This window comes from Thalassophryne amazonica, chromosome 2 (assembly GCF_902500255.1).
Source record: "Thalassophryne amazonica chromosome 2, fThaAma1.1, whole genome shotgun sequence".
Classification (NCBI taxonomy): Eukaryota; Metazoa; Chordata; class Actinopteri; order Batrachoidiformes; family Batrachoididae; genus Thalassophryne; species Thalassophryne amazonica.
The window spans coordinates 100845696-100872227 of record NC_047104.1 but is presented as its reverse complement, the minus strand read 5'-3'; the positions used below and the strand labels follow the sequence as shown (position 1 = coordinate 100872227).

General features: G+C 41.2%; 1 protein-coding gene across 5 annotated transcripts in view; it reads right to left on the bottom strand.

The window, feature by feature from the left end:
- Positions 1-238: 238 nt before the first annotated feature.
- The window catches only part of usp47 (ubiquitin specific peptidase 47), a 60527-nt gene continuing 34233 nt past the window's right edge, over positions 239-26532 (bottom strand). For 2 of the 5 annotated variants that reach the window (XM_034190634.1, XM_034190659.1), the window contains exons 8-28: positions 25576-25725; positions 25301-25396; positions 25057-25209; positions 19158-19316; positions 18610-18741; positions 18325-18401; positions 14846-14901; positions 12957-13069; positions 11387-11488; positions 10837-11044; positions 8366-8481; positions 8067-8186; positions 7100-7901; positions 4758-4933; positions 4588-4668; positions 4331-4446; positions 4089-4207; positions 2225-2355; positions 1937-1984; positions 1716-1846; positions 239-1608 (exon numbers count right to left, since the gene is read on the bottom strand). In XM_034190634.1, the coding sequence (XP_034046525.1) occupies positions 1434-1608; positions 1716-1846; positions 1937-1984; positions 2225-2355; positions 4089-4207; positions 4331-4446; positions 4588-4668; positions 4758-4933; positions 7100-7901; positions 8067-8186; positions 8366-8481; positions 10837-11044; positions 11387-11488; positions 12957-13069; positions 14846-14901; positions 18325-18401; positions 18610-18741; positions 19158-19316; positions 25057-25209; positions 25301-25396; positions 25576-25725 (3261 nt within the window). In that variant the 3' untranslated portion in view covers positions 239-1433. Of the gene's footprint in view, positions 1612-1715; positions 1847-1936; positions 1985-2224; positions 2356-4088; positions 4208-4330; positions 4447-4587; positions 4669-4757; positions 4934-7099; positions 7902-8066; positions 8187-8365; positions 8482-10836; positions 11045-11386; positions 11489-12956; positions 13070-14845; positions 14902-18324; positions 18402-18609; positions 18742-19157; positions 19317-25056; positions 25210-25300; positions 25397-25575; positions 25726-26532 lie in introns of all 5 variants that reach the window. The other 3 variants (XM_034190624.1, XM_034190649.1, XM_034190643.1) reach the window with 2 other exon arrangements.

Genomic DNA, 26532 nt, shown 5'->3' with positions numbered 1-26532 from the left:
AAAAACAAAGTTTGTAAGTTTGAACATTTAATATCTCGTCTTTGTGGTGTATTCAATTGAATACAAGTTGAAGAGGATTTGCAAATAATTGTAATCTGTTTTTATTTACATCTTATACAACGTCCCAACTTCATTGGAATTGGGGTTATATTAATCACAATTCATTACGTGCTAAATATGAACTGAATTTGCATCAAACAAGGGTATTTTGATTTCAATGGACAGAAGCCAGTGGTTATGAAAAAGCATTTTAATTAATTTCTAAAACCATCTCAGCTATTTTCACACAGGATTTAAATCTCAGAAACAAACAAAGAAGAATTTCTTCAGATATTGGCATTTCTACAGTGATTAGCTGGTGGCAGCATCAGGGGACCTGGATGCTGAACTTGAGTCCTCAGAGCAGTTAACCAGACTGATTAATCCATCAGGTTTATCTGGTGTCAGCCCGTCGAGCAGCAGCAGCTAGAAGTGCCAAAGGAACCCCGTACTCTCAGCTGAAAACCCAGCCAGAGCTCGCGCCAATCAGTACAACACACGCGCATGTGGATGACAAAGGATGCACACTCGTCACATGGCATGGAGGGGGTCAACAAAGACAGCAGGTGTGTGTCAAGGGCTTAAAAAGACCTGATTCAACTGAAGAAAAATAATTTATAATGAAGAAAACAAGGACGTTCTTAACAGGTGACTTTGTTTTGGTTCATTGTACTTTGTAGTAAAGTACAAATACACCATGTACCCCTCAATATATTGACAGTGAATTAACAGAAGCGATGCGCCAGATAAGCAGTAAAAATGGCCCATAAAGATATGACTGTGCTATTAGATGAGCAGAAAGAACCTCTGACTCAAATTCTAAATTGTTGCTTTTGCTGAATCACTAACATAATGACATCTCACCATTATAGAAAAAGTCATTAAAACGCCAAGAGAGACTGAGGAATGCTGGAAACCAGGTCCCAGCTTACACTACTGCCATATTATTTCAGAGGGTGGGCAATTATGTGTTTTAACAGCAGTGCTGAGGAGGCGTGAGGCTCTTACGGATCAATCACAACATTATGTCCCAAAAACACGAAGCAAAAGACACAAATGCCGACAGCATGATATGAAGGAGGCAAACTTAAATAGACAAGATGGACGCCTTAATCTGTGGGTCACAGTTTTACCATCCCTGGACTTGTACATGATTTGTCTATACAGTATGATTCTTTTTCTGAATTCAATAGCTTGTGTACTTCCATTTACAGTACAACACACCATAGTGCACAGCAGTGTTTCTGAACCAATCCGCAGGCTCAGACCAGAGTCTGAGAGCACGTTAGCCCTACAACGCAGGGTGACATTCAAGTCAATATCGGGCCTGTAGGTGCGGTTGCTACACTGCAGCAGCCCGGCGGTCCAAACAATTAGGAGTGGTGCTCTGTGCCTCAGTCCTGCCCCAGATCCTTGGCAGGACCTCCGTCCAGGTAGATTTTGAGTGCTTTCTCCTTGCGTGGTGAGTAGCTGACGCGGTGGCCAGTCTTCAGCAAACGGCTGCTCTCTTTCTTCATCAGCTCACTGCGCTCGTCCTCTGACAGTTCCATAAGTTCCTCAGTGCTGTCCCTGCAGGGACGAAGAACACTCGTCTGAGAAATTATTTGGCAAACGTGACTGAAAAAGCAGCATGAGCCTGTACTTGGGCTTGGACTGTTTTTGTTGAGCACTTTTACCGATAGAAGACCACAGCTCCATCGTCACAGATGTATAGAGGCCACACGTTAAGAGTCGACACCTTAGGATTCCAGTCCAAATCCTGATGGATCTCTAACACAGACATATCACAAGGAAATGTTCCTCTGCCCTGTAAAGACAGACAGAAGGACCCTCAGGAACACTAAAATACAGTCAAATAATGTAAGATACACATTTTGTCTGAGGTAATCCAGCTCACCTTTGCAAATTCCAGGTTTTCAAGTGAAACACCACTGAGCTCACTAAGCTACAAACAGGACAAAGAAATGAGTCACATGAGGTCTTAATCGTTACCCACAGTGCAGAGAAATTTTACACGAAGAATGAAATTAGTCTGAATAAAAAGAATGAGAGGATGATACAGGAATGGTGATGACTATCTTGAGAGGCTTAAGCTCACAGACACTGAAGCAAAATCAAACAATCTGTGGAAAAACAAATTATACATAATTAGTTGCAACAAATATTCAGGGGAATATAGACACACCTTCTGCTTCAGTTCTTCCACACTGCTGCTCTCCAGAATCACTTCCTGGAAGGGCCCAAGTGTCATTGTGGCGGGGCTCCACCGTCTGGTTAGAACAGCCAGCTGTGACATCGACTTCATTTTTTCTGGTTCTAAGAAACAAATGTGTGAACTCTGATCAGCCTGCAAAAATATGTGGTGCATTGAATAACTATCGGCTCCACATTTTTTTCTGCAGGCATTTTTTTTAATTACTGATATAATATGATATGATAATCATGATATATTGTACAGACAGGTATTCAACACAACCATCAAGAAGCATGGAAGTGTGCTTAGCACCCCCTGTCGGTAATTCGAAGAATGGCTAAGTGCTGGCTTGGTCACTTTGGTAACTATATTACATGTTATATAACAGCTGACTGGATCCTTGTCATTGGTGCTTTGTTTGTCACGTGACAGATTCTTCGTTCCATTTACCATGCAAATTTGGTTCCATAGGTTTTGTACCATTGCATGCTGGGAACCCATGCACACACTACTGGGGCAGTGTTTAGCTAAACATGGGGAAGTTTGTTTTGCTGATGGACGACGATTTGATCAAGCTCATTGCTGGTGCTAATTCTTTAACACACACACAAAAACAAATCCACTACGCCATAAGCCGTATGGAGGCATGAAGAGCTGTTAGGATGAAAACCGAGACAAATTTCTAACACGATTTTTTGCTGGACTGAGGAAATACACAAAGTTTTTTTTTTTTTGGAAGTATCATGGACTACATCGCCAGAATTATTTTCAAACTAACTGTTTTTCCCAAGTTGACTGAGAACAATTTTGGACTCCTATTTAAAGTTCATGTTGCACTGCTGATGTCAATGCACCAGTGACAAACACCGAAATGTAAGTCCCTTTTCTGCTGTTTATAAATTAATAAAATATCAAATGACAAGGATCTATTTTAGTCTTGGTGCATGAACACCTCTGCCGCAGTAGGTCACAGTAATGCATCGTGTTGAGTTGCAATCTGCTAATAAACTCGAAAGAAGAATAAAGGTTATTTTTGTTTTGTGTTCGGGTGTTTATTAAATCATATTTTGGGAGACTATGCAGTGGTTCTTGTCACGGTTTACTTTGTTGTGGACATTAAAAGTTATGAGCCGTGTATTTTTTCCAGTAATTATACATTAGGAAGAGTGACTGGGTGAAGCTACCGACAGCTGCTAAAAGTGCTAATGTTGTTAGTATACAACATTAAATCTGACCAGAGTTTCACTGCAACAGAGGAGTCTGATCCATTAAGAGATTTGTGATCTATGAGCAAGGTGAAACATCCTAACGGACAGAAACATCCGTCCCCTTCACCATCCATGCACGCCATCAAGTGTCTTCTGTACAGGTAAGGTGAAATTAAGTAGTCTATTGGATAAATAAACTCTATTCAGCAGTGTAGGGGGTCCCTTGAAGATACCGGGAAAAGCATATTTATGCTCAAATTCAAACTTGTCTGAGATGCCCTCCCTTAGGATGTCCAGATCATCTCTGGTTAAAAATCTGATGTTTGTTCACGTTATGTGCACAGGAAAGTGCGACTGACAGAAGCACAGATGGAGAATATTTCTACATCCTCTTCGTGCCAGCGGAGGCAATAACTTCACCTGGCCTATTTGTACCTTCTACACGCTTTGTCACTTTGCGACATATAAAAAAAATAAAATGAACCTGCAGTCCATAATATCAAAATAGCTTAAATGGCACATGCACTACTATTCTGCAATGTTTGACTCAAAGCGTACCCAAAATTCTAACAGTACAAACCAACATTTACTACCAGAAAGAAAAACACACCAAAATACACATATATATTGTTTAAAAGAATCATTACCACTGAGGACTTCGAGGAAAACTTCCCAATTAGAGGAGATGCTGATGTCTTCCTCATAGACATGGTAGTCCAGAAACACCGTCCCGGGGTTCTTCCAAGTCTTTTTTCGGAGGCGGACCCTGACCACACCCACACAAACAGGCATTCTGTAGCACAAATCTATCTAAGCTTGAATACCACACGTGCTCATTTGTGGATTTTTCAGTTAAGCTTGGACATGTGACAAGTGCAGAATAAGTTACCTGTCAATGATGAGGTCAAGTTTACACTGCTCTTTCAACTGAGGAAGCAGCTCCTCTTTAGACTGCCTGACAGTCATGCCCTTGGCAAACACGGTGTCGGCAAGGAATTTACAGGGCTGGAAAACGGAGCCACAAAATAATAATTCTGAACAAAGTCAAGCAACACAGTCAAGTTTATATTTGCAGCGTTTTGACAGTAGGATTGATAATCATTCACAGAAGTTATTATGCAATGAGGCCATTTGTGCAGTTCTTACCTCTGGTTCATTCACTAGTAGCTGATAAAGTTTCACTCTGTATTCACCCTTTTTCAGTGCTCTTCCTAGCCGAATAGTTATCTGTAAAAAAAAAAAAAGTACAAATATTTCTGGTAAAGTCACAAAACTCACATAAACACAAACAGTGAGGTTACACAAAAAGGCTTGACCTTGTTATCATCAGAGAAAGACGACAGCGTTTCATTGAGCCGCACGCTCTCAAACTCCTGATTGTTGGCATACACACGAAAAACCTTGAAATGGGTCGATGTGACTCCCACATAGGGCTCCAGGTTCTGTTTGAATGCTGCCAGTGTTATTCGCTTGTCCACATGAACCACTAAACCTGAGAGCACAAGAAACATTTTCAGAGATGAAGCAGTCTAATTAATTGTTTAAGGAAAAGAAAATATATTACCAACTACTCTGACAACACCTCTGTCCAGCAACCTCATGACTCCATAAACTCTTTCCAGGCATAGTAGAGAAGCTTGAATCTTCGACTCTACTATGGAAACCACCTGGACAACTGAGAGCCTTCACAGAAACATCTTTCCAGGCATCTTCGATCTCAAAAGCAGAGGAGCCAAAGACATGAATGTCACTGCAGAGATAAGTAAATGTCTCTACAAGTTTGACACTTTCACCAAATACAGATACACTTCTGATAGCTGAGCCCAGGAAGTTACTGAAAGCTTGGGCCTGGTCTTTATCCAGGACAACTACAAAGCCAGACACTCGAATTCCTCACTATAAGCATCCCATGTGTTGCAATCAGCGTATCTATCAAATCCACAATGATCACGGCGTCACACGCAAAGTCAAGGTCAGTAAACCTTTCAGTACCAGCAAAAGCACCTAAGTCACTCTTCTCCACAGCCCTACACAACACCTGGTCCATACAAGCACTGATGAGCGCAGGAGTCAGAACACATCCCTGATGAAATGGAAATCTAGCTGCAGCACTTTTTTTTTTTTTTTTTTTGCAGATGTGGCGATAGACTGGTTGTCTGTTTGGGTAGTTGCCATTCAGGACCCAAACCGCTTCTGTGGTTTTGAGGATGCAGCTAATTGTGGCATCAATGCATGAAAACTTGCCAGCTGTGTAAATTTATCATGTGGTGCTTTTGTTTAAGATAAATTGTACATGTGTACCTAAAGTTTAGACTGTTGGGAAGACTAAAGGCATTTCAACAAATAAGACTGGTCTCTAGACATTTGTGCACAGTAGATACCTCAGTGGGGCAGGAGTTGGGCTATCAGTAAGCAGACCTGGGTCTGTTTATCAATCACACTACCAAGTATGTGTCCTTGAACAAGACACTTTATCTGCATTCTCAGTCAGTCCACACAGCTATAAATGGGTACCGGCCTTGGCTGAGGAAGTGAACTGTGATGGACCAGCATACAGGTCCATCATTTTGTCACATTTTTAGCTTGAATAATTGTCTAAGTGAAAAGGCAATTTTTTTTTTTAATGGGCATATAGAATCACCTCAGCTACCAAAATTTACCCTCAAAATGGCTCATTTTACCCTTCTGTGACACATTTACATATAACTTGTTTGGTCAGTTTTAAAAATCCTACTCAGCCAGTCTGTATATGATATTTGTGGGAGAAAAACAGAGTGATAACCCCTCTCCCTTCAGAGGCACCATGTTGAGCAACAGGAATAGAAACAGTCTTAGTCACCTCCAGGTTCATTTTATTTTAGTTATTTTTAACGTGAAAGGGAAAATTTGGCTATAAGCTTTTGTCTGTTTTTAAGACACCTTGTGACTATTAACTTGCTGAAAAGATGTACATTATGACACCGCAAAAGGTGGGAAAAAAATGTCATCTTAAATGTTGCGTGTGTGGTCAGCAAAATTTATTCAATACACGCCTTTGTATTTTAACTAAAGAGAGCAGCATATTATTTCAGAGTGTCCCCTACCAATGCACAGAGCCCGAAATTCTCAGAACATAAAAAGGGGCAAACAGCATTGCTGCAAATGCCACTGCCATTTTCTTTATCGAAGTCAGCACTAAACAAAATGCATAAAGCTACCGCTGACAACCTATGTGTTCCTCAATGTTTTTCACAACAAAGACATTTTAATGTTCAAGTATCTGAGACTCACATGAAAGGGTGTTGGTGTCACAGCAGGGCTCAGCTAATGTTCCCAAATTAACAAACCCCAGTCTCAGGATTAACCAACACTCACTCTGTGTTAGAATAATGATGAGCAGTTCCTCTGACTAAACAAGAAATGAGATGCACCCAAGTGCTTACACAAGCACAGACATTTTCTACATGCAGTAGCATCCTTTCGCACCAAATTTACAATGACAGACACTGAATTGAAACCCAAACTTCTGCAATCCTGTCTGAACATGTGGCCTTGATGTGTCTGAGACAATCCTACTGGAAACAGTAATATTCTAAAACTTTTCATCTCTTGACCTTGCAAATCTTAAAAAACAAACAAACAAACATACTTTAAAATGAATCAATTAGACGTTTCATACATTTTTGTGCCTTCCAAGAGGAGTCATCCTGAGCACAAGCCTCTGCTCTGAAGTAAAGGTACTGAGACTCCGCCTTGCTCTTCCCGTTGTCATCATATTCGCTGTCAGTTCCAGAATCTTCTTCAGCTGTATCCCATGTTTCTTTTTTGCCTTCATGGGCCTTAGAACGCCGGCTGCTGGTGATACTATGAGAGTCCAAACCGTTGGCCAGCTGAATGTGGCCGCTGTCTGCATTACACAGTGTGTCACTACTGTGGCTGGAGCTCAGGATGTCGCTGTCCACTGAGCTGGTGCTGCGGTCATTGTTTACCTCAGAGTCAGAGCGCTCTTCACTGGCAAACTGGTTCTCAGTGTCAGAAGAGGCACTGCCGCTGCCCCCAGGTGTTACCCTGATCCGGTTCTCCAACTCTCTGTTATCTGCAGCCACACAGAGTGAAGAGTTCGAGTCCACCTCTTGGGCGGGGGATTCGATATGTTCAAAGTCACTGGCATCAGAGCTTTTCTGGCTGTCGCTGGTACTGGAGCCCTGCTGCTGCTGAAGAGACAGATTCTTCAACCTTTCTGTGCTCTCTTCCAGGATTGTCTCAACAGATTTTCTGTTACCTTTTGACCCTTCAAAGGCAACATCAGAGTCATAACCTAATTTTTGGCAAAGAGTTCTGTTGGCCAAGGTACCAGGAGACTGTTCAGGCAGCAGGACAAAAAGTCTGATTGTATTCCCATGACGATCCAACAGTTTCCACAGGAGAGAGTCTGTGAAAGAAGCCTGTTGATCAGTTGACTCTGAGCTCTCTACAAATACCTAGTAAAAACAGAATGGGAAAATGTTAATTTAAAAAAGTTTTTTTTTTTTTTATGTGCCTAAAGTCTCCAGAACACAAAATATTTACATAAACTCTCAAATATTATGAGCACTTAAGTCAGTTTTTTTTCTTAAATGAAATAAATTAACAAATAAATAAACCACCTTGTTGCTTCTGAAAAACCCCTCAGCTTTCAACGTCTTGTTTGGAACATAAAGGAGCCGGAGGTCATTATAGCAGCGTTCCAGAACCACACGCATGGTTTCTGCAGACAGCCCTGTAGCCTGGAAAGAAACATGTATATAAGCCTGCAAGACTGCAGCTCACGTCAGTAGTGTACACATCGTATTTAAGGAACCTAAACGGGCACTTGGCCTCATGAACTGCCACACACACAAAAGTTGACATGTAAAAACAAGACACTGCAGAAGAAAGAGAAGAGAGGAATTCCAGAAAAGAGAACCTGTGCGATGAGCTGTTTAAATTCAGTGATAGTCTGGTTCAGGTAAGCCCGAACACTAATCGTAGATGCAATGCTCTCAGTCTTCAAATCCACAATGTGAACTTTCACCATCACCTCTGTAGGAAGCAGAACGTAGACATACAGACATGATGCATTCACAATCATCAAGCTTACACTCCACAACAGTTTATACTCCACTCACAGATCATATGAGCCGATGAACAGAAATTCTAGTGTTCTTTTGGGATGCTCTATCCAAAACTCAATAAGGGAACTCTTGCTGAAACAACAGATATGTGAAGTAGCAGAGGTGGGACGAAGTCACCATCAAGTCATGAATCAGCAAGTCCCAAGTCACGTCTCAAGTCATAATGATCACCAATTGTTTGCAAGCTGACTTGAGACTTGCAGACTGATGACTTGAGATTGACTTGGCAGTGACTTCATCCCACCTCTGTGAAGAAGCCTAAAAAATGACATCCTGGCTCTACCAAAATAGCTGCTTGCTTGAATTATACAGTAGTGTTCAGAATAATAGTAGTGCTATGTGACTAAAAAGATTAATCCAGGTTTTGAGTATATTTTTTATTGTTACATGGGAAACAAGGTACCAGTAGATTCAGTAGATTCTCACAAATCCAACAAGACCAAGCATTCATGACATGTACACTCTTAAGGCTATGAAATTGGGCTATTAGTAAAAAAAAAAAAAAAAAAAAGTAGAAAAGGGGGTGTTCACAATAATAGTAGCATCTGTTGTTGACGCTACAAACTCAAAACTATTATGTTCAAACTGCTTTTTAAGCAATCCTGTGAATCACTAAACTAGTATTTAGTTGTATAACCACAGTTTTTCATGATTTCTTCACATCTGCAAGACATTAATTTTGTTGGTTTGGAACCAAGATTTTGCTCATTTACTAGTGTGCTTGGGGTCATTGTCTTGTTGAAACACCCATTTCAAGGGCATGACCTCTTCAGCATAAGGCAACATGACCTCTTCAAGTATTTTGACATATCCAAACTGATCCATGATACCTGGTATGCGATATATAGGCCCAACACATAGTAGGAGAAACATGCCCATATCATGATGCTTGCACCAACATGCTTCACTGTCTTCACTGTGAACTGTGGCTTGAATTCAGAGTTTGGGGGTCGTCTCACAAACTGTCTGCGACCCTTAAACCAAAAAGAACAATTTTACTCTCATCAGGCCACAAAATATTCCTCCATTTCTCTTTAGGCCAGCTGATGTGTTCTTTGGCAAATTGTAACCTCTTCTGCACATGTCTTTTATTTAACAGAGGGACTTTGCGGGGGATTCTTGCAAATAAATTAGCTTCACACAGGCGTCTTCTAACTGTCACAGCACTTACAGGTAACTCCAGACTGTCTCTGATTGTCCAGGAGCTGATCAATGGGTGAGCCTTTGCCATTCTGGTTATTCTTCTATCCATTTTGATGGTTTTCCGTTTTCTTCCACGCATCGTTTTTTTTTTTTTTTGTCCATTTTAAAGCATTGGAGAGCATTGTAGATGAACAGCCTATAATTTTTTGCACCTGCATATAAGTTTTCCCCTCTCCAATCAACTTTTCAATCAAACTACACTGTTCTTCTGAACAATGTCTTGAACGTCCCATTTTGCTCAGGCTTTCAAAGAGAAAAGCATGTTCAACAGGTGCTGGCTTCATCCTTACACAGGGGACACCTGATTGACACCTGTTTGTTGCACAAAATTGATGAACTCACTGACTGAATGCCACACTATTACTGTGAACACCCTCTTTTCTACTTTTTTGTACTAATAGCCCAATTTCATAACCTTAAGAGTGTGCATATCATGAATACTTGGTCTTGTTGGATTTGTGAGAATCTACTGAAACTACTGGTACCTTGTTTCCTATGTAACAATAAGAAATATACTCAAAACCTGGATTAATCTTTTTATTCACATAGCACTACTATTATTCTGAACACTACTGTAAGTATATTGCATTGTAGTATTCAAACTGTTGACTGGTACTGTATAATCAGTGGTAGTTAATCATTTGTGCTAAATACTTGATTTAACAAACTGGTCAACCTCTGTACTACATATCCTAACGGGTCTGTTTATACATGTAATTGACATGTGTAAAAACAATAAGTCCAATTATTTCCCATTCAACGTGGCAAACCACAAAATGCACATCATGAGCCCTATCATTACTACTGAGTGAAATTTCATTTAAATCCACCAAATGGTTTAGGAATAATGTTATAGGACAGACTGATTCAGATATAACCCACCAAACCTTGTCTGCAGTGGCCATATTAAACTTTCTTTAAAACTGAAAGTACACAGTTTGTGTAACTGCGCAGCACCTAGGGTAATTTTTTTGTACAACATACTGATTGTTGTCATATTTGCAAACAGTCCTAAACTGAAATATGTGATGACTACATTAATGTGTAGCAGGTTACTAACCTCCTGGTCTGTACGGCTGGAACACTTGTTCTGGTCTGCGTGTCTCCAACAGCAAGTCAAACATGTATGATGACTTGACTCCTCCCAGCAGCAGGCCCATTGGTGTGTCCTCTTCACCTTCATAGGAGCGCTCCAAGTACTCATGGAACTCATCGTATTTCACCAAGCGACAACAGTCCAAGGAGACAATTCCTTCCAGCTCCATCAGCTAGTTTAGTTTGGAACAGAAAAATGTAAGGGGGTCAGGCGGGTAAGGGGTCATATTGTTTGAAACATTTCAAATCAATGATTCAGCATAATCTCACCATCTACAGAACAGTGGTATGAATGTTAATACTGGCCTTCTTTGGGAAAATAGAGTAAAGGCAATATGTCTGTAAATCTGGAGTAAACTGGCTAAATCAAATCTCCTGGAATATTAGAAGACTGAATTATGAAATAACTGATACTTGTAGCTCTTACAAACACAAAGACATAAAACCATTGACTTTCACGCCATGGTGGGGGCAGGGGGTGCAAGTTTTACAAGAACACAAACAGGTCAACAAACCTTGTATGCCATCTCTGTAGCTTCTTTGAGAGTTTTGTCCTTGTGCACTTCTAGCTTACTTTCCATCATCATCTTCACAGGATGCATGCAGAAAAGCTTAATCTGCAAACACGAAACAGAAAAAAAGACTATTTTGAATCTAAGACTGTTCAATCTGAAATTAAAGTAACAATGCACAATCACTGAAATACAATGGACCATAACAACTAACTAACTAAACGTCACAGCAGAATGAACACTGTTATAAGTGTGCCTGCTTGCCATTACCTGACGATAGCTAAGAACCTAAGCTATAACTAAGAACAGTGTGAGCCCATTTCATTCACATGTGGATTTAATGTTTCAACACCAACTCAACTGGAATGTTTCTAAGCATTTGTTTTGAATCAGTTGCTGATGTATTGAGGCCCTATTTAGCACACCTGATAATGTCTGCCTTTGACACAGATCAGGCATCGACATTAACGCTTGTCCCACTGTCCGGGACAAGTGTAAAATGTGATCGGACAAGCAATATGCTCTAATCATTGACTGACCGGACAAGTGGCATTTTTTTTTTTTGGTTTAAAACGTTCAAATTCTTTTTTTCATCGCTCGGAACCAAAATACCTGACCTCCACCTTTTTGTTTTCTTATTTATATCACGTGTTGTGTCGCATCTCGCGAGAAAGCGTCTTCGGTTTTTCCCGCCACTCTCCACGCAGCGGACAATTGGAAAACATGATATCAATGTGTGCGCGAGACCACTGTATGGAGTGTGTGTTCGTAGTAGAGGCTGACATTTTTCCGAGAATCCCACGGGATGGCAGTCAATTTTGCTATTTATCACGTGATCAGGATGGTACGGGATTAAAAATTCACGGGAGCAGATGGGAGCGGGGACCAAAGTTTTAGGCAGCAAGCCGTCCTGCTATCATTTGAGCGGTCAATTTTTGAAAAAGATGCTGAAAAAATAGCGGGCGGCTTTGCTTAAAGCCGTCTAAAATTAAGACTGGGTCCGATCGCTGCAGCCGTCTGTGTGTGCATGCGCAAGTCGGCTGGCTGCGAGGAGGGAGAGGAGAGGGGGGAGGCGGGGGAGAGGTGCTAAACTGTGGCGCTGCATTTATTTCTCACAACCAGCTTTTCCTATAGGACAAGTAAACTGCCAGGGTACTTGTCCTATGGACAAATACACTAAAAAGCTTAATGTCAATGCCTGCAAATATTAAGCAATATTTCAAATGGGTTTTTAAATACTCAGTGTTTTGATTCAACACCACTAGTTGTTTGCACACAATTAATTTACGATATGTTAACACTTTTCAGATAATGGAGAAAACCTCATCAACCAAGTGACAAGACACAAAGGTTTATTCATAAACAGGGATAATAAGTGTAAATATAAAAACAGAAAATTGCACAGAAGCATGAATTTGAAAAGGTTGGAGAATTTTCTACACTGCTAACATGAAGGAAAGAAACTCACAAAATCACTACAGAAGCTGAAGTGAATTCGTTGTGAACAAAAGGTCGAAAACTATAATATTGTTCTTTAAAATTTGTTCTTGAAAAATAGTACAATTCCATGTACCTTACAAGTGTTGCGTTCAATCTCCCGCTGTCTCTTTTCTTGCTCTTCAGACTCTTTTTCCTTCTGAACCAAATTTTCTATGTGTTCTGGGAAGTCTTCCACAGCCAAATACTCTGCCAGAGAAAAACACATGCATTCAAAGGTACTCAATATAGTAACTGTTGGGCAAATAAAGTAAAATCAACTCTAATCATTAATAATGTTATAACAAAAACAATAAAAACATCTAGATAACCCTAACACAATAGAATATAGAGGGCTTATATCTGTGCTTTCTGAAAACAAATTTGGATATACTGTAGAATACATCAGTGCTCCATGAAACACTTTCTAACTGGTTCTGGACTGGCAACACTGTTGGCAGAACAGTGGCACATCCCTGTCTCTCAAAAGTAACCATGTTTCTGCTCCAGACAGGTGTTACATGGGACTGTCCTTTTGCATAACCTAGTGTGTGTAGTTTCTGAGCAATAAGCTCCATGTGTACTTTACTACGCAACCCATGACATTCCTTTGTGATCAATGGAGTATACTTCATCCTAATCTTATGTAACCACTCATTTGAAAAAAAATAAAAAGGAAAAGAGCTGGTACCAATAAATTCTGCATATTCTGCATTACACAATTGTGACATTGCACCTTTCCAAAGACTTCATAACGTAGTCCATGAGCCTAACTGCTCAGATATTTTGATGCCATGCTACAACTCAAGTTAAAATTAATAACAATGCAGACTGTTTTCTGTTCTGAAAACTGACCAGAGCGGTGCAGATAATCAGCAGAGTGGCCTGTAGTCGCTGTGAGTGTGGTAGCAGAATTTCTGCACTTATTTAATGACTGCTGCACTCAAGTGCAGCAGTCACTTGAGTAAAACTCATGTTTTACCAAGCAGCTATTGAAAGTGTCCTGACATTTTCCATCACTGTCTGGTATGGCAACTCCACTGCTCAACAAAGGATGCAGATGGATAGGATAGTCCACACAGCCTCAAAAATCATTGGCTGTGAACTCCCTCCTACTTAGATCAGTCACATCCCGCTAACTCCCTTTTCATCATCCTCCCATCAGGTAAAACGTTGAGAGCCTTAACCACTAAAACATCACGCTTTCTCAACAGCACCTACTGCAGAGCCATTAAGCACCTAAATAGTTCTCCTACCCTGCACCAGCACCTTATGAAAGTAGGTTTTTATGACTATGACTGAGCTCATATACATTGCTGTATTTCTTTTTATCTTTTCATATATTTAGCATTTTAGTGCAATATGTCCATTTTGTATCTGCTGCATACTGTACTACTGCACTTAGCACTTTAACAAGCCACTGTTGAGAGTCTATGTTTGCACTTGACACTTTAACCTGACTCAGGTTGAGGGGTCTTTTTTTTTTTGTTCTTCAGATATAATGTGTGTGATTTTATGTGGAGTATTGTGTGTATGCTTGTGCTTTTTATGTCTCTTGTTTACTAGCACACTGAAACAAATCCATAGCAACTTGCATTGGTTGCATGGCACTAAAGTATTGAATCTTGAAGTCATTTGACACATGAGAAAGATCCATGAATTGTCCCAGCCCTAACAATAATGACATTTTATTTTTTGTTAGGACAACTATAAATGCATGCACATGCACACACAGACGTGTTTTTTTTTTTTTCCAACTCTCAAAAACAGTCTGAAACTGTCATCTGAACTGAAAGTCAACCAGCCTAGTAAATTCATGTGTAGTTTGATGAAAAAGTAAAAGTAATTTAACCTGTGAAACAAATGCTGCTTTACTGCCGATTCTCTGTTATCAGAGCTTCTCATATATATATGAATGCCACACTGTCTTCAGGACCTCAATGTACTTCCTTACACATATCAGAATGAAATAAATGATTCTCTTACTTGCATTTCTTGAAGGATCTTTCAACCTATAAATCAGCATGTATGCATTCGTAGAGCTGTTGGGGGAAAATAAATCATATTACTTACTGTAGAGGAATGCATGAAAGTATTTCATTCATCCCAACATGAAAAAGCAAAGACCATATTTTATATGATGCTGTGGTGACGGGACTGATGTCAGTATAGCATAGGTTTGCTCTTCAGCAGTTAAAGTTATAACTCTAAATCCCCAAAAAAAAAAAAAAAAAAATCAAATTTAACTAAAGCCTGGTTCACACTACGGGATTTTAAAATTATCTTTAGGTTTCCAAAAGCTGAGAGACCACAGACATGGAGATAAAAAAAATCATAGAGCTAACAGTTTGGTCGTACAGTGTGTGATGTGCAGCCACACGGTAAGGACAACACCACACATGAACAGATTTCACACACGGACATTCCCAGCTCAGTCTTGCAAAATCTCTCGAGATTAAATGTGACTTCAGAGTAAACAAACAGAGATACTTTGTGGACTATTTACAACAGAGAGAGAGAGAGAGAAAAAAAAAACAATACATAAAGAAAAATTAAAGGTGTTAATTTAAAAGGAGTGGAGACAGCATGACCACCAGACTTTCTGGTAAGTCAGAACAGTTGTTTTGATTTTATTTTCCGCTCTGTGTGCAGGCTGCGTGCCCCTTTGTAGTCAGAGGAAACCACACACACTGCGATACTGGGCCAAGACAATCCAACATGTTGAATATCCCTGATTTGCGATCGGAGCGCCCCCGATGTCCTTCCGAGCAGATCAGAGCACTCTTAACACACCACACACGGCAGGAATATCTGATAAGATTATCTTTAGCTTCATCACGACTGTCAGGGCATCCTTAAGATTGTCGGAAGGGGAAAACTGGGTCCAATAATGGCCTAATTATCCTACTGTGTGAACCAGGCCTAACTTGAAATACCACATTTCAGAAAAAAGTGTCATGAACATGCAAAAAATCACACTGCCACCAAGAATCAAACCTGGATATGTGATCTCTAGTATCCCTCAAACCACTGCACTACGGACTCACTGAATCAGATCATGAGCCTTTAGCTTTAAGCAGGTAACCCCATGTTGATTTCAGTCCTGCCAGATTAACCACAATATTTTTGTTCTGTGTGTGTGTATATATATATATATATATATATATATATATATATATACACACACAAGGTCTATTAGAAAAGTATCCGACCGTATTATTTTTTTCAAAAAAAACATATGGATTTGAATCACGTGTGATTACATCAGACATGCTTGAACCCTCGTGGGCATGCGAGAGTTTTTTCACGCCTGTCGGTTACATCATTCGCCTGTGGGCAGTCTTTGAGTGAGGAGTGGCCCACCCTCTCATCGATTTTTTCATTGTTTAGGAATGGCTCAGAGACTGCTGCTTTGTTTGATCAAAATTTTTTCAAAACTGTAAGGCACAACTGAGTGGACACCATTCGATAAATTCAGCTGGTTTTCGGTAAAAATTTTAACGGCTGATGAGAGATTTTGGTCTGGTAGTGTCGCTTTAAGGACGGCCCACGGCACCTGACGGCGATCTGCGCTTCGAGGTGGCAGCGTCTCACCGTTTCAAGTTGAAAACTTCCACATTTCAGGCTCTGTTGATCCAGGAAGTCGTCAGAGAACAGAGAACTTTCAGAAGAAGTCGGCATGAGGAGTTTATTCGGACATTCCATTGTTAACGGACATTTTGTAATGAAAGAACGTGCGGGCAGAGTCGCATGTCGGGCCGGACCCGACCGCGGGGGGTCGCGATAGGAAAAACACCTCCGTTGGAAACCTTAACGGGCAAGTTGGAACATGCCCAAGCTGTTAAACAATTTCTCAGTTACTCACTTGTTGAAAGCCATCAAAAGCCGCCTGAATTTTACAAATGGTTTTCAACACGGAGGTGTTTTTCCTGTCGCGGCGCACACAGATTTGCCGAGTCATCATGGAAACGACTCGGCGAATTTGCGTGCACGTCTTTCATTAAAAAATGTCCTTAAACAGTGGAATATCCGAATAAAGTCCTCATGCCAGCCTCTTCTGAATCTTCTCTGTTCTCTCACGACGTCCTGGGTGAATTAAGCCTTAAATTAGGATGTTTTCAGGTCGAAACAGGCCGACGACGGCACCTGGAAGCGCTGCACGACGTCCTGCTCTGTGGGAAGGCCTTACACCGACAGAAACACCCCATAATCTCTCATCAGCTGTTAAACTTTTCACCAAAAACCAGCTTAATTTCTCGAATAGTGTCCACTCGGATATTCCTCACAGGTCCAGACAAAATGTTGATAAAGCAACGCGCGCCGTCTCGAGCAGCGTGTGAAACAAAGGAATTCAGCCGAGAGGGCGGGACCACATCTCACTCAAGGCCTGCCCACAGGGAAATGACGTCATATTATATATATATATATATATATACATTCAAGGTTTTTAAGCACCAATTTTTCTTTTCCATCTTGCAATTATCTGAATATAACGCAATGCTAAAATACCATCAGCCGTATGAGTATCGTGTTCTTTATAATTTGTCACAGTTTAATTAATTATTAAGATCCTATTGTCTTATGTACAATTTGTAAATGTTCAAATCAAATAATCATTTATGTTGTGCAAATCAAGGAATATTTGCAGATCACGCTCTGTGCATTTGCAGATATTAATGAGACAAATTTAACTCCAATAGAAAGTTAGTGCCCCGTGACACAATCCCGGATAAGCAGTTAAAGATGACTGAGTGTGAGAAAATTAGCAGAAGTTAGCATGCACGCTAACATCTGCAAAATATCTTGTAAAAATGTTCAGAGGTGTTTTTGGGTTACACAAACAGTGTTTTCAGCCTTAGGCATGCTTATTTCTCACTAGCTTTCACATAATATGAGAAACATGCACATAAACACACAAAATGAAGCAGTTTTGGAGAGACCAGCCACTGATGTCGAGGTGCAGCTCTAGTCTGATTGGCTCTCACCCCCGCCACTCAAAAACAAATGGAACAGAGTGAAACAGAATGTGACTTTTTAACCTCTTAAAATAGGTCAAAGTTAGCTATCTTTGAACTTGTCCAACGTCTGTGTCCCTGTAAAGTTGAAGCCTCTGGCAGTAATAGGACTGGACTTATGCTAAGCACAGACAGATGGACAGACACACCCAAAGCCTTCGCAATACCCGATGGCCATATTTGATGGCCTGGAGTAAAAACTTGAATTTGACAGGGGTGTACCAATGTTTCAGCATGACACACTAAAGCCTTCCAAAAAATAAAATAGACACTACGTTGCCATAAAAAAAGTACATGTTTTGAAATGGTTTGTAAAACGTTTGGCTTAAACACAAATAACTTCATGGTTGTGCTTTGTTACAGGTAGTGAGTGACAAATTACAAACCCTATATAATCAATCTGAAGAATGACTATCACTGCACCCACATCATATGAAAAACATAGCTGACCTTGCAAAGGCACTGGAATAATAACCTCTGCTCCCTGAGGATCCCCCATACGTCTTCCTGATATCATCCTGGGTGATCTGCGCAATACAAATAAAGTCACTTAAAATGCTTCAGCACAGACTGTTCTGGCAATAAGCGGCATGTCAGCAGGAATGTGATATGTGGTTGTCTTGCTAATTTCTTTTAGTGTATCATATTGATGACTAACACAAAGTCTTTCAAGTCTGCCAGGCATGTAAGTGTCAGAAAGGAACAAAACCAGTTTGTTCATTTACCAAAACTGACCTTGCTAACATGCTGATCATTGAAGCTGTACCACTGGCCATCACTGAAAGATTTGATGCAGGCATAGTAGTGGCCACCTGCAGCACTCCCCGAATGGACCATGACAGAGAAAAGCTCAAAGCTCAGCAAACTCTGAGAGAAGGAAAGATGATGCATGTTCATGGACACAAAGCATTATCCACATAGTAACTGACAGTAACAGTAGGCTAAATTTTAAATATCACAACAGCATAATCGCCTGTACAAATGAAGGAAAAAAAACAACAAAAAAAAACATGCAGAGGTTTTTCTGGCAATACTGAGAGATTTTAAGCAGCTAATTCAGCATGATGTTGGCAAGGTCATAGCGTGTAAAGAGCTGCACATATTATGACTGAGACAGACATCTCGTGTAACAAGTACAGAGACACTGAAGATCACTTTTCAGCTTTCTATCAGGGCTCAGATTTTCTGCAGCATCAGAAATAAGTCCTTTGAGTTCAAATACTGATTCTGTGCCAATGACACTGCTTGTTCAGCATGTATTAAAGACCATTCATGGTGATTACCTTTGGTTTTAACACCCTCTCTGTGGTGCTAGTACTGTCCAAACAGATGCCTTCATCCACACAATCGTCAGTAGAAAAGTCATTGCTCATCTGGTCACTGTGGCAACTGCCTTCATTCTCTGCCCCACTGTCAGTGCAGCTCTCTGTCTGAGGTGACTTCTAGGGAAGAAACAACTGTCATTAAAAAAGAAAAAACCTGGGCCAGTGCTCATCAAAAGGTCACAGAAGCCAATTTGGGAGCAAACAATTGTTGGTTTGGGCCCCAGAAATGCAGGATAAACCTGACTGTGGAAGATAAGAGCATCTCAACCCCACCCACCCAACAACTGTAGATTGTTAGATGTTAGATGACTGTAGACTGATAGATGCACTGAACAGGGACATTGATATGACAACTGCTGAACCTTAACCCTCTGGGGTCCGAGGGCATTTTTTGGACAGTTCACTCGCCTGGCATAAATGTATTATTATTGCTGTTAACAGCTCTTCCTGCATCCCACAATCAAGTTTTATGTCTCTTTTCAGGACAACCTGTGCTTTCAGAATATATATGTTTTTGTTGTGTTTTATAAGTGTAATAAAGGTTTACAATCAAAAATAGGCAAGGGAAAAAATAAAGTGAAAAATCATTTTCCACACACATTTATTCAAAGCACAAAGCAAACTATAATAAACAAATGTTCTGACACTTTATAAAGGTAATTTGAGGTCTTGTGTGAAAGACTGTACAACAAAAAGGTTCAAACAATAAACACAAATGCACATTTTGAACAATACGAGGTCTGTTAGAAAAGTATCGGACCTTTTTATTTTTTTCAAAAACCATATGGATTTGAATCATGTGTGATTGCATCAGCCAAGCTTGAACCTTCATGCGCATGCGTGAGTTTTTTCACGCCTGTCGGTTGCGTCATTCGCCTGTGAGCAGGCTTTGAGTGAGCACTGGTCCACCCCTCTCGTCGTTAAGGAAATGGCGGAATGATTTGGAGCTTTGCTGCATCAATTTTTTCCTGAAACTGTGAGAGACCCCCAGGTGGACACCATTCGGAAAATTAATATGGCTTTCAGGGACGATTTTATGGGGATTACACAGATTAAGGAGTGCTCCAGCCGGTTTAAAGACCACCCACAGCGTCTGAGGCTTCATCACGGCATTGCTTTGCGCCATGCGGCTCCGCCGCAACGTGCGGGATTCCTCCGCACGTCTGTCTCAATGTGCCGAAAAAGTGCTGATGTCCACGTCTTCCGCAATTCCTGTGCTAGTCAGACGACATACCGGATCAAGACAGCGTCGAGTTTAGAAATGAATGGCACATTCCACTGTTACAGGAGTTTTTGTCATGGAAAGAGGAGCGGAGGAATGCCTCACAGGACATGTTGGGGCATGTCCAGCTCATGCTCAATTTCTCGGATATTCACACAACTGAAAAGCAACGGGAAGCCGTCTGAAAGCCACCTGAGAGACCAACACGGAGGTGGTTTTGTCCAGCGCCATGAGCGGCACGGTGGCGCATTCATCTGCTTCTTTTTCCATGAAAAAAAAAACTCCTGTAACAGTGGAATGTGCCGAAAAAAAGTGCTGATGTCCACGCCTTCTGCCTTTTTGTGAAAGTCAGACGACATCCCGGATGAACAAAGCCTTCACATTGGAAATGATCTGGTTGTTTCAGCGGGGTGTCAGCCTGTCGATCAGCGCTGTGGGAGGTCTTTAAACCGGCTGGAGCACTCCTTGATCTGTGTAATCCCAATAAAATCATCCCTGAAAGCCATATAAATTTGCCGAATGGTGTCCACCTGGAGGTCTCTCACAGTTTCAGGAAAAAATTGATGCAGCAAAGCTCCAAATCATTCCGCCACTTCCTTAACGACGAGAGGGGTGGACCAGTGCTCACTCAAAGCCTGCTCACAGGCGAATGACGCAACCGACAGGCGTGAAAAAACTCACGCATGCGCACGAAGGTTCAAGCTTGGCTGATGCAATCACACATGATTCAAATCCATATGGTTTTTGAAAAAAATAAAAAGGTCCGATACTTTTCTAACAGACCTCGTATATACAAAATGGTCTATGCATTTTGTTGTCCAGTGATATGGCAAACAGTGCTTTACGCAGAGAAAGCAACAGAGTTATCCATAACATTCACATGCAAACTAGTGGAGCAATCCTGATAGTTACACACTCTTTGTTTGAGCATGTGAGATTGTCATCAGAGGCTCTCCGTCTGCTCCTGCTTTCACTGATCGCTGTGCATAATGGCGCAGGGCACACTGAATATGTACTAATAGTAGGTACTCATTGGAGCATCCAGGGGGCTATTCAAACGGGCCAACTAGTAACATATCACTCCTGAAAACAATCTTTGGCTTTTTACGTGAGGTAAATCTGCCCTACGATTGGATTTTTGGAAAACCATGTGACGGTGAACCAATTCCGACTGGACACTCACATTGCGCACGTCATCACACAGGTTCTATGAGGAGTACAAAAATGGCCGATGGCTGGCTCGAAAGTCCGCGGAGTTAACTTTTCAGCAAAAAAAAAAAAAAAAAAAAAAAAAAAAAAAAAAAAAAAGTAAGTTCCTATCTCATATCATTCAAAAGTTATTTATAATTTAGTAAAGCATGGTCTTAGCCGTCATATACGATGGCATTGGCCCCAGAGGGTTAACAAAAAGCTGTGCTGGTGTTACAAGACGTTCTATGAGCCACTTAAAAATTTTCGGTACATCAGCTAATCTGCCAACTACACAATGTTATTTTCCAATACTCAAATTATTTTTATAGCCTTTATCCACCAATGATACCAGGAATTCTTAAACGTGGCAGAGCCCATGATACACAGGATTAAACTGACAAGAGAATAGTGGACATAGGGCCTGTGTGATGTATGCAGTTATTTTACACATAATGCCCCAGCACAGCCTCTTTCCATTTATTGTTGCCATTTTTAAAATACATAAAAAATAGAATAGTAAATGGACTGCATTCATATCACACTTTCAAGGTCAAAGCACATCACAGTGATGTCTCACATACACCCATACTTACAGATGTCAGGGTGCCTCCATGTAAGGTGCTCAACTGCACACCAGGAGCAACCTAAGGATTAAGGACCTTGCCTTAAGGGCCCTTTGTGATTTTTCAAAATGACAGAGATTTGAACAGAAAATCTTTTTCCTGATTCTTTCCCCAGAAGACTGCCCCTCCCTGAGCCTGGTTCTGCTGGAGGTTTCTTCCTGTTAAAAGGGAGTTTTTCCTTCCCACTGTCGTCAAGTGCTTGCTCATAGGGGGTCGTTTTGACCGTTGGGGTTTTTCTGTAATTATTGTATGGCTTTTGCCTTACAATATAAAGCGCCTTGGGGCAACTGTTTGTTGTGATTTGGCGCTATATAAATTGATTTGATTTGATCACAAGTCCACCTCTTTAACCACTTGACAATCACCTCCCCATTTTTCATACAGCATAGAGAGACCAAGTGGTTAGTGTGCTTGGTTTCAGGGTGGAAGGTTGCTGGTTCAAACCACACCCCTGCCACATTTCTCCATGTAATGTGGAGCTGAATCAGGAAGGGTGTGGAGTTACGTCAAGAAGGGCATCTGGCATAAAACTTGTACCAAATCAACATGTAGAGCCACCTTGGATCAGCCAAAGGGGACTTACTTGATGCAGGGGTAGTGGCCAAGTGGCTAGTGCTTGGTTTCAGTGCGGAAGGTTCCCGGTCCATACCCCACCCCCGCCACAGTTCTCGTGTAATGTGGAGTGTTGCACATCGGGCTAAAAATTTGCACCAAATCAGTGTACAGATCCACCTTGGATCTGCTCTAGCAACCGAGTGAAAACAAGGGAGCAGCTGAAGGGACTTACTTACTACACAGCACAGAGCACTTGTAAATGACAAATCAGCACAGGAGTAAACAATTCGTGTAACTTCACTGAATGTAATTTTACTCAAGTATAATCACTAACATTTGAAACTATTCAAATGATTTGTTGAAACTGCTTTACTTGTTTAGCATCATACCTTATTTACTGCACAATTGTAGCAGATTGTTTATAACTTATTTGACAGCTTCACAGTTATATCTGCAAAGTGACAAACAGGTCTGTTTTACATGCAAGTTGCAACATCCAAAACTTGCTGTGCTTGTAGTGCTGCTTGCACTAATTGTTGCATTTGCACAAACTAGTCTGCATGCAGTAGCAAGAAAATAAAATATATAAAAAAAAAAATTAAAACCTTTTATTTACTCTCATTAGGATGTTAAAATAATTTCTGAATGAATGGTTCCATTCAATTTGTCAAAATAACTATGGTAAGGCACCTTATGTTTACGGGGGGAGGGGCAAAAAAAATGTAACTGTAATAGCACTTTTTGAATTACCAGTACACGGTACATACGAGGTTTGTTAGAAAAGTATCCGACCTATTTATTTTTTTCAAAAACCTGAGGGATTTGAATCACATGTGCTTGCATGAGCCAACCTTGAACCTTCGTGCGCATGCGTGATTTTTTTCACGCCTGTTGGTTGCGCCATTTGCTTGTAAGCAGCCTTTGTGTGAGGATGGGTGTAGTCTCTCGTTTTTTTCTTTGCAAGGAAATGGCGGAACAACTGGAGCAGCGCAACTGCATCAAATTTTGCCACAAACTGGGCAATAGCCAGGTGGAAACCATTCGGATTATTCAGATGGCTTTTGGTGACGATCCTCTGGGCATCACACAGATTAAGGAGTGGTATAACCGGTTTAAAGACGGCCGCACAACGGTGGAGGGCGCACCGCGCTCCGATTGGCATCAACACGCTGAAACGGCCGGATCATTTCCAAAGTGAACGCTGTGGTGATGTGGGACCGTCGTGTGATTATCCGAGAAATTGCGGAAGAGGTGGCCATCAGCACTTTTTCGGCACATTCCACTGTGAAAGAAGATTTTGCCATGAAAAGAGTGGCGGCGAAATTCATCGGCACGAAGCTGATGGCGCAGCAACAGTGCCTCCGTGTTGAAGTCTCACAGGACATGTTGTAACATGCCCAGCTCGTCAACCATTCGGAAGATTCAGACGGGTTTCGGTGGCTTTTCAGTCGTGTGACTATCCGAGAAATTGTGTACAAGCTGGACATGTTACAACATGTCCTGTGAGGCTTCAACACGGAGGCGCTGTTGCTGCGCCATCAGCTTCGTGCCGATGAATTTCGCCGCCACTCTTTTCATGGCAAAATCTTCACAGTGGAATGTGCCGAAAAAGTGCTGATGTCCACCTCTTCCACAATTTCTCGGCTAATCACACGACGGTCCCACATCACCACAGCATTCACTTTGGAAATGATCCGGTCGTTTCAGCGTGTTGATGCCGATCGGAGCGCGGCGTGCTCTCCACCGTTGTGCAGACGTCTTTAAACCGGTTGTACCACTCCTTAATCTGTGTGATGCCCAGAGGATCGTCACTGAAAGCCATCTGAATAATCCGAATGGTTTCCACCTGGCTATTGTCCAGTTTGTGGCAAAATTTGATGCAGTTGCGCTGCTCCAGTTGTTCCGCCATTTCCTTGCAAAGAAAAAACGACGAGAGACTCCACCCATTCTCACACAAAGGCTGCTTACAAGCAAATGACGCAACCGACAGGCGCGAAAAAAAAAAAAATCACGCATGCGCACGAAGGTTCAAGGTTGGCTCATGCAAGCACACGTGATTCAAATCCATCAGGTTTTTGAAAAAAATAAAAAGGTTGGATACTTTTCTAACAGACCTCGTATGTACCACTAAAGGAAAAAAACAATCTCAATACTCTCTTCAGCAAAGCAACAGCAACATGTCCTTATAAGAAAACTGTCATATTCACACTTATCAAAATTCAACTACGAATTTGAAGTAAAGACAGAAGCCAGTACTGGTAGTCACCTCATCCTCCACATCAATGAATGGACTCATGTCAAGCTCCTCTGGGAAAGTCATGCGGTCATTAAGCTTGATGCGGTGCATAGTGGTATAGTCAAAATCAAATCGTTTCAGCTGCAGTGTCAGCAGGTAGGGAAAGTGCAGAAATCTCAGACCCTGTGCAGAACAACAATCACACAAAAACCATCTAAATAGCAGATGTTTGACTTCCTTCAGCAAAACTCTGTCACATTTTCAGTCAGCTCACCTTCCTGGCATCACATTTTTTTTTGCAGCGCTCACAGAAATATTGGTTAGCTCCATCAAGTGTCTCTGGTTGAATGAATGCCTGCAAAGCCTCCTCCTGTAAGAGTAAAAATTGTTTGAGAGCCATACTGATCAAAGAATGAACCGCTTTAAATGAGCTGAAGTACTGCCAGAATGCCAGGGTTTGGGGAGTTGTTAATTGCAAAGAAAATGCAGGTTAAGTGTTGTGAGTCTTTGTGGTCACTCAAATGATTAGAGGAATGAAATGAAACACACCACACTGCTATAAGCCTGGCTGGCTCCAAATGGCCGGATCACAAGAGGGATATCCAGGTAAGTATCAATCCTCCAGCTCTCGTAGCCACACTCCAGACAACGGACATAATCCTTGAGTTTCCCCTGATATAGCTGGTTGATCAGGTCAGCCTGAGAGCAAATGAACACAACAATCAAGTGTCAACATCCATGGCAATAATGCACTATTTTCAGTATAAAATGTTAAGATGCTATGTGCAGGACACTGGCTAGTCTCGCTGAGGAAGCACTTCTGTGATCATGGGGTCTGACAGAAATGTGACGAGTGACCCCTTTTAACAGAACAGCCAGGACTTGGACCAGCTCCCAGCCCTTTGAGTTATTGGTTTAAATGAGTTAAAGTGATGGCTATGCTAAGCACTACTGGGAGACTTGAGCCCCAGCAAGTCTGGAGAAGAAGGCTGACTGTGGGACATTGTTTTTCTGTGGACAAAAGGCAGTGCCATACAGTGGAACAATAATTCTACATGGCTCTGTGTGCGAACACAGCAGGAGTGAAATCAGAGACACCGCTTTCATGGTATGTAATTATTATTATTCTTCACTCTTACTGAGACATATGCGATGTTTTGTTTTTTCTAGATACACTGCGTGTTACAAAGAGTTGCAGACGGACATATCAATCACAAAATACAAGAATTTGACTTGAAAGTCAGATTAAAACCATATTAAATCCCATTACATTTGGAAACAAACAAACAAAAAAACCAACTCATATTGTGTGTACTGGAACCTTCAGGAAGAGAACCGTCAACACCTGAGGTTATGTCAGTTTTATGGCTAAAAATGGGTCTGTATCTGTGTGGCTAATTTTATTTTTATCAGCTACATCAGCATTCGCACAAGTTAAAGTGTTGGAAGTAATTATTCATAATCTGGTATATAATTTTGTAAAAGTGTTGATTGGAGCGTGATATG